This window comes from Mobula hypostoma, chromosome 23 (genome assembly GCF_963921235.1).
Source record: "Mobula hypostoma chromosome 23, sMobHyp1.1, whole genome shotgun sequence".
In the NCBI taxonomy this organism is placed as follows: Eukaryota; Metazoa; Chordata; class Chondrichthyes; order Myliobatiformes; family Myliobatidae; genus Mobula; species Mobula hypostoma.
The window spans coordinates 7,207,582-7,216,493 of record NC_086119.1 but is presented as its reverse complement, the minus strand read 5'-3'; the positions used below and the strand labels follow the sequence as shown (position 1 = coordinate 7,216,493).

The 8,912-nt window shown below is 38.7% G+C and overlaps 1 protein-coding gene across 2 annotated transcripts in view; it reads left to right on the top strand.

Moving 5' to 3' along the window:
- Positions 1–600: 600 nt before the first annotated feature.
- Positions 601–8,912, top strand: part of med13a (mediator complex subunit 13a) — a 184,177-nt gene continuing 175,865 nt past the window's right edge. For both annotated transcript variants that reach the window (XM_063031090.1, XM_063031089.1), the window contains exon 1: positions 601–960. In XM_063031090.1, coding sequence (XP_062887160.1) covers positions 886–960 — 75 coding nt within the window. In that variant the 5' untranslated portion in view covers positions 601–885. The remainder of the gene's footprint in view (positions 961–8,912) is intronic.

Here is an 8,912-nt window from a genome sequence, read left to right as displayed (position 1 = left end):
TCTCAAGTTTAGAAATAACTGGTATGAATACATCTAGTTACTCTAGAAACTTTTCAAAGATATTGATGTACAGGAGGGTTTAGTGTGACAAGTTGTGTGTGGGGAAGGATAAAACATAGATATACTTTTTGAAACAAAGGGAGCTTGAGAAACATACACCATTTGAAATTGAAAAGGAGGAAATGTGATCATTTACTAAGTACTTGAATTAAAATATGCGATAGGATGGACATCCTCTCTGGGCTGCAGGATGTATGGCCGGCCTCCTCAGCGCCCCAAGTGGCCGAGGCGCGAAGTGTTTTGCAATTTGATTTGCGCTCCAGCGCGCCCCAAGTGGCCGTGCGGGGGAAGCGCGGCCGCCGGGCCAGTCACGTGACGGGCCTCCGCCATTAAGTCTGGGACTGAGGCTCCCATTAAAGGAAGGGATTGCACACAAACCTGAGTCTCCGAGAGAGAGAGAGAGAGAGAGAGCGCGAGAGAGAGCGAGAGCGAGAGAGAGAGAGAGAGAGAGAGAGAGAGAGAGCGAGTGTGTGTGTGTGTGAGAGAGAGAGAGAGAGAGAGAGCGCGAGAGTGAGTGAGTGAGAAAGCGAGTGAGAGAGAGAGAGAGAGAGAGAGAGAGAGAGGGGGCAAGGGGGGGAGGGAGGGAAAGAAGGCAAGAGAGGAGACAGAAGACAGATGCCTTCACCTCGTTCCCCTCTCTGAGAGGAGAAAGGGAGGAAAAGAAAGGAGGCGTGGAAAAAAAAGGAATAAAACACCTCGGATTTCATGTGGAAGAAAATAATTTGAGGGAATTTTCTCGAGGGGACGACTTTTATTCCCCCCCCCCGTGTATGTATTTCCTTTCGAAGTGCGCGTTAGAGCTGCTTGGACGATGCAGGGATCGTGATGATGAGTTCGTCCGGCTGCTGGGTGGCGAACGGGGCGAGTTTGGAGGATTGCTACTCGAACCTCTTCTCTCTGGTGAGTGATTGAAGCGGCCGTCGCGCAGCCATTTTCCAACCGCGGCCTTCACTCAGGCGTAGTGGAAGGGGAGGGGGGGGTGTTGTAAAAATACCTGTAACCTAATTCAAAATACACATTTCTAAATGGACAAGAGGAGGAAAAATACAAACCACCCTTCTTTTAAATTTAAAAGCAGTCACTTTTTTCCACAAATACTTCCCTCTTCTTCTCTCCCCCCCCCCCTTTTAACTTGCAGATGTCTTGAAGTGAAAATTCCTCTATATCTGACAGGGGAAAAAGTATTTCTTTTCTTACTTGGTAATTTTTAGATGTTTTCGGCCGAGTAAATATTAAATTCGTAACCGCACTCATTTATTAAAAAAACAATTTTGACTCTACCTCTTGTCATGTACTAGTTTGAAATGAAGATCGCCTTTTAAACTTGTAAATGATATCTGGTTTGTACTTTTATAAAAATGCTTTAATCATTTGTTACCCTTTCACTTGAACTGGGAGAAGGTATTTTAACAGCCGGAGCAAGAGTTGGTAAAATATCGCTTAACAACATCAAAACTGCGATAGGCTCCGAGGCTGTCATTTTATCTCGGGCGATTTAAGTGTATTTTTAAAAGGTGACTGGTTATAATAAAGAGCTACATGTAGAATGCAGCCTCTTTATGCTTTATTTCTTCTTTCTCTTACATTTCCACCCCCTCCATCGTCGTCGTTCACTCTGGAGGCGAATAGAATAACTGCATCGTGAAAGGGAAGTGTTTTTGAAAACCCCCAGAGAAAAGCAAAAATATATAGATAAGCAGCCAGTTCCAAAGTGAAAATTTCAATCGACCGAAGGGAGAGATTCAAGGGTTTTAAGAGTTTAAATGCAGTGTAAGACGTGTTTCACTGGGCATATAACTTTTTAAAAAAAAACTGTGGAATGGAAAGTCTTTCATTCGGAGTGAGGGAAAGTTGTCAAAGGTCACTTAAATTGTATTTCTAAATTTATTGAGTGGAAGACATGATTCGGGCACCATTTTCCCTTTTGAGCAAGGCAGCAGAAATACGTTGTGTGTGTTAATTAACATTTAGATAATTAGTTATTTTGAAAGCAGAGTTGTTGATTGCTGTCGAACAAATGTGGCCTTTGCATTCCTCTAAGCTGACAAAATATGTTTGCTTTTATGAACATTGAATTTAAGGCAAAGGATGGTGGAATGGAAAGTTTAGGAGTTTGTTGGTCCTATGGGAGTCTTAAATAATCTTTAACACTTTTTGAGAAGCTTTTTTGGAAACCCTAATATGGCTGCCCAGCTGTCTTCTAAAAATGATTAGTTACTCTCATTACAGTCGAATGTGTCACCATATAATGTTTTTTTAGAGAGGAAAATGTGGGTGAGTTGTGGAACATGAGAATAAAAAAAAGTGCTTCCCACTATTCCACATTTCAAACTATAAATGTAGCAAGTCACCAAGAAAAGGGAAATCGGATTAATTTTAAAATGACTGTTTCCCTACTTTTACGTGGCTTCCCTTCCCCCACTGATCTTGGCTCCACTGAGGAACTTTTAATGCTTTGATTTCTCCTCTCTGAGATAACTTGAATAATCTGAGCAGCAGACTTCGTGACTGTTGTAGTTTTTGTTGGTGTCTGGCGGGATATGTGATCAGATGAAGTAAGAGCAATTACTGCTTTTTCCTCCAGATTTATTCTCACCCACCCTCTTTGCCCCACCTACCCATGAAAACAAGAGAACACTTTATTTTTGCCCCCCCCCCAATTGACATGAATTTGTGATCCTTATTGCATACAGGAACTTTGCTTTTTAATTGCCTCGCTGCAAAATCCTGGCAAACTCTTTGAATATTGAAAATCCACTCTTTAGTTTACTGAAGACATTTTCCTAATTTTCATGTTTTAATAATAGTGATATTACTTGATGTAGATTAATTATGTAGAAGAGGTTTAACATGATTTATGTTTGTATTGTGTTCTTTCAATGAAAAAATGCAGATTAAGAAAAATCTAATGGCCTTTCTGATACAGACTCTGGGCTGAATGATTTCCTTCTGCAGTATTTGGATCTTTGAATCTATGACTCTTGCTAGAGTTGACTCCATGAATGACAGTTGCTTTGTGGTCTTTCCCAAAGTTGCCTTTCTTCTGCATGTCATTAAAACACTGGCATTTAATTCATCTTGTGGGTCATGGGAAGTTAAGCCTAAACCTAACTTCATGTAACAGAAGGCAATCAAAAGTGTGCCATGCCTATTGCCCCTGATTCCTTCCTCTGCCAAGTTCACTTTTACTGTTTAATTTTGTCTTTCCTAGTATTATAACTGCGCCAATATTGTGCTGTTAGCATTACACTGAGGCTTTGGTTATAAGTTCTTAGGCAATGTTAAGTATTTGTTCTCCATTCTATCAGACTACACTGTTTTGCTACGTTGATTTTTCAGTAATTGACCTATACCAGTAATGGCACTTCAGTTTCATTCCATAGTTTCAATAAAAGATGTAATTGTGCTTCATAATTTTTCTGTTTTGTTCTCCCAATATTATGTTTCTAAGAGGGGGAGTTTTGGAGGAGGGAGCTTTCTCTTAATAAATCCATATACATAAGATTTTCAGACAAGCAAATCTGTTCTGCTCTTGGTCTGTCCTGTGAAGTCACTAATGAAATGTCCTGGAATTGCTTGATTATAAAGTATTGTTTTCAGATTGGGGAGTTGAGTTCGAGCCTCCATTGACTAGGCTTCCTGAACTGGAGTCTATAGCCAGTCACTAATTTGGGGTCCTGCATTTGGTAGTTGCTTTATTTTCAGTTTGGGGGAACCTCTTTTGGATTTATGAGCTTGCTGCCCACCAGTGTTGTCATCAGTTCAGCTACAGCATGATATTTAACCAGAGTGGATACTGTCCTGCCTTTAAAAGGAAACCTAAATTTGATTAAAATAACTTAAAATACTCCTACTGTCCCCTTAACAAATACAGTAAGTACTGAGCCATACAGAATTTAGAAGATGCCTAGCCCTTACATCAGACTTGTAAGCAGACATCTTCATCTTGTCCTATCTGTACTAGGATGTTGAGTGCAAATATAGTTTCTCTTGTTTCAAGTTACTTGTTTTTGTTTAATGATTCAGTTTCTTGTTTATCCTTGGAAGAAATCTTGCATCTTAAAGTACTTGTACTAAATTTTCATTTCCAACACTCCACCATACCTTTTTGATTGTGATAGCACCTGTTGGAGCTTGTGTGCATAGTTTCTCTAGCACCTTCACTTAGAAACTTGAGAACCAAATATTCATAAGCTCTTTGATACTGGAAGGTTGATAACTACGTACAATACCATTTTTGCTAGCGTATTGTCAGCATGCAACTTCCATAGTGATTGAGTTCATATTGAGCAATGGGAAGTCAGTTTATGTATTTTTTTGAAAACATTGAGGTCACTTGTAATAATCTTGATTTCTTTGGTGCTTAAGATGACCTCATTTGGCAGGGAGCAGGAACTAACTTGTGTATGGGTGTTTTTACTTGGATTTCAATATCCTGTTTAGAGGTAGATCTTTGTGTATTCATAATTTTTACATTTCCTGTCAGAATTGCCCTTAATGTTTTGCACTTGCTAATTAATATGGAGATGCCACACAGTGATGACTGGCTGCCTGTGTTAACATTATTGACACCTGCAGTCTTGTGGGTTCTTGAAGGAAGGGGGAGCCTATGGTCGGAAATGCTTTTCTGTAGATTGTTGTAGGTAGTAAATCCCATGAATGCTTAAATGTGATGAACGACTAGCAGATTAGCTTGTGGTGTTATTTGAAGTTGTATTGTTAACACTAGAGCTCCCTTCCTCCTGTTCAGTGTGCAGTAGGATATTTTCCATTCATGCAGTTACACTGGGGCCTCTGTTTAATTTTTTACATGAAAGATGGTTCCTCCCACAATGCAGCACTTGATCGGCATGTCTTTGAGGGCTAGTTGAGATTGTTTGTTTCTATAGTGGGTTATGAGCCTACTTTCAGAAGCTTGTGCCTGAAAAAGTTTTGTTATATAATTCTGTTGTGTTTGTATAGTGAAGAGCTTTGACAGAAGCAAATGAATCTTCTCTAGCTCTGCTGTAATACATGGCCAGCATAGCTTAATGGTTAAGTCTCCCTATAAAGGCCACTTATTTTGCTTAATATTGTCAGAGTCCCAAAATCTCATGGTATCGCGCTTGTTTTTGAATAGTTTTTGATATGGTAGGTGAAGAATAGTTCTGAGGTGAGTTGACATTGCCACTTAAATGCCAGGAGGATACAATGTGGATAAAAATGATAGCTTTTGGGAGCAAATTTAGTTAGGTGATGCAAGGTATTTTAACAGGTTTTTATTTAAAATATAAATAGGCATTATGCATTGCTATGCTTAAGGTGAAGATAAAATGAAGGAATTTTTCTGCTCAGTTGTAAAACGTGATGAGCTTGCTGGAATTTGGAATAAATAGCTTTACTTCGGCACCAGAAAGGAGACAATTGCGTGGATAGGCTTTTGTATTTTTTTATTGCTCCTCCATGCTTTCTCTTCTCAAGATATAGTGGGATCTACCAAGAATTAAAACACATTTTTTACGTGTTCTGTAGTTTCCTGCAGGACAAATAACCGTTTAAACAGAAGATGAGATCTTTACACAGTGGGAAGTCCTTTCTTTGCAGGTGATGCTAGTTTTTGGGGGGTGTCCAAAGACAACCATTGCACCTGTTTGTTCTTTTGTCCCCTGTTGCACTGAAACACATCCAACTTGGGTGATTGGCTGTCTTGTAGGGAGTAATAGTTGCAAATTAAAATAATTACTTCCCTCACCATTTAGCTGTGTGAGAACAAGTTCAACGAGGCAACAGAGGAAAGGCACAGGAAACGCCACAACAGAGCCTCGGCCCCTGCTGCCCCTCCAGGCTTCACCTGCCAAGTATATGGCAAACAGTGCCTGTCAAGGAGCCACTCCAGCCACTCCAGGACGCACATATTAAACCCTACTAACTGACTGGAAGGAACCATCATCATCCTATGGGATGGATAGTTAGAGAGAGAGAGGGAGGGCGGTGTGGTATAATCAGGTTGATAAAATTGCATGGCAAGGAGAAAATACTATATATTAAAATTTTCCGTTTGTGAACTTATTTTTATTCCGCAATTAAGTTGCTCTTTCTGCTGTAATCAAACAATTTTAATGAGCTGGCATCTACATAGCACCTTTAACTTTGAAAATGCCCCAAAATTCTGCACAGAAGTGCAAGAAGAAATGGCTGAGCTATGTGATTTTTGGATGGAATAGTAGAATAGATGAATTGGTTATTTTAGAACAGTGATTTGGGGAAAGATGGTTTAACATAGATGAAGTTTTTATTTGTACTGATAACTACTATCTGTGTTTATAAAGTTGGTGTTTGTATTCCTAGAAAGGCAGTGTGTTATCATTCCCTTTTGTCTCATTTTCATTTCTGTAAGTGACATGAAGCATGAGGTGCTGTTGCTTTTTAAAGCTAGTTGAGCAATATTAATAGAAAAATGTAATATACTGAAATGCCATAATGGTAACTTGTAGAACAAATTAATACGGCAACATTAATTCAGTATTGTATCTAAATTCAGTAGATTTTTGTATTCACAAGTCAGAAAATTAAATTTAAATTTTCAGTTCTTTGCATTTGTTTGACATTTTCAAAAATACTTTTCTAGTTTTAGTATAATTCTTTGCCCAAAGGAGCCAGATATCTGCATTGTCTTCTGAGAATTTCACTTTCAATAAAGTGACTCTTAGGAAATGTGTGGGGCAAGTATAATTGTTTTTTTTTATTTTCCCATGAAGTACGGTGTTGATTAGAATGAAAGCTCTGAGCAGGAAACTGAAGAATTGCAAGCATTGGCTAGGTTTGCCACTCTATGTACAACATTCTAGGGCCACATGCTGACTTTTTTAGATCCAAATTTTAAGTCTGTGTGAAAGGGTATTTCAGGAACAGTTAGGAGAACAGCTGTTGTTATGCTGAGATTCTGTGGCTGTATATACTTTCCTTGGGACTTGGCTGAAACCAGACTATGGTGATGGAAGTTCAGTTGAAGGTTCTGTAAGATGTATTTGAAAATCAAAACAAACAAAAAACTTCACCTTCTTGTATCCAGATTAATTAAAGAAATACTGATGGAGAGAGTTTCTGCCCTAGCAGTTTTTGTTTTTGACTGAACTTTCCATTTTAAATAAATTCTGTATTAAGACATCATGGAAGTCTTGCTGAAGCATGGTGTGCAAGCAGATTGTCAAGTTTTTTGGGAAGGAATCCAAGCATTTGGAAAATATTGTATGTGTGTTTCCTTATGTTTTCCAACTAAACTCAGCAATTGATTGTAGAGTTGTACAGCATGGAAACAGGCTCTGGCTAACCGAATCCAAGTCGCTGTTATACCAGTGTTCATGCTGTTGCTCCTATCTATGTTAATCCCATTTACCAACATTAGGTCCATAGCCTTCTGTGCCTTGGCAATCCAAGTACATGACTAGATGCTGTTTATATGTCACAAGTGACTGCCTTCACCACCTCTTTGGCCATGCATTCCAGACTTTCAACTACCCTTTTGTGTAAGAAGAAAAAAAAGTTGCTTTTAAGCTACATACCTCTGACCTTTAAACCCATGCCCTCTTGTATTGGACTCCTCCAGCTGGCAAAAAAAAGATTTTTACTGTCTATCCTATCAAACCTCCTCATAAATTCTGTATCTATCTGGTTATCTCTCAGCCACCTCTGCTTCAGTGTCGGTAACTTTTTACTGGTGTTTTTTTGGGTGACATTTTAGACCATAACACACTTTCTTTGAACGATTGCTTGCTCAGGTATTATCTATGTGCAGTGCCTACAATAGTGAATTTTTAGGTTAACTAGGGAACTGAGATTTGCCTTGAATTTTAATTTTTTACCATTGCCTTAAACATAGATTAGAGGATCTAAAGTGATGTTTTGAATGGGGTCTCTGACATTTTGCTTTTCATGTGACAGTGATGGGAACAGATATTGGAGTGGCAGCTGGTGGGGTGGGACCTGGAGGAGAACAGCATCTTCTGTGAATTTGCTTTACAATGAGATTTGATGTTTATAGTCTAGGTTGTTTTGCTGTGAAATAATTCTACAGAAAAAAAAAGTTAGCTTCATTATCCTGCCAAATGATGGATGTTTAGACTTGTATTGTGGAGCAGATGTGCTTGAGGAATGCTGTCCTCAGTTATACAGGAACCCTGATTGAGATGAATAAAGTAAATGGGGGAAGAAAAATAGTTTTCAATTTCAAAAACATTTTCAGAATGTGTACTTGGATAGCTATTGCTAATTGGTCACTATTTTGGTGGCTACTTCACAGATTCAGTACGCTCAATCCTATTCTGAAAAGAATTAAAGTTTAAAGATCAGTATGGCTTTGTTTGGATTAGCTTTATTTGCCTCTGCTGCAGTCTGGTGCAGTTGGAAAAGTATTTTTGATGTGTACATTCTGACGTATAGCTTTTAAGTTTATTGTCATCTGACTATACATATATACAACCAAATGAAAAACAGTGTTTCTCTGGAGCAGGGTGCACCCACAAAATGAAATATTATCACACACAACACAAAACAAAATATCATCACAAATAAGTTAATAGAATGTAATTCATTGTGCATATAGTGCGCAGCACAGGTAAACAATGGAAGTGCTAACTTTGGGTGTAATAGTAAACATGTCCCATATTATCCTCTTCAGTAAAAGATCCTGTGTTATCACTTGAAGAGCAGAGAAATGTGAACTGTTTGGTTTTTGATGCAGTGCATTTATTATGTAGTGAATGTATCCTCCATTACCATTGCTACAAGATTCTCTTAATTGCGTTGCTATTTTGGGACTTTGTGCCAGTTGACTGTTTCCCTGCTTCACCATGATGATTACACTTGAGCAAATT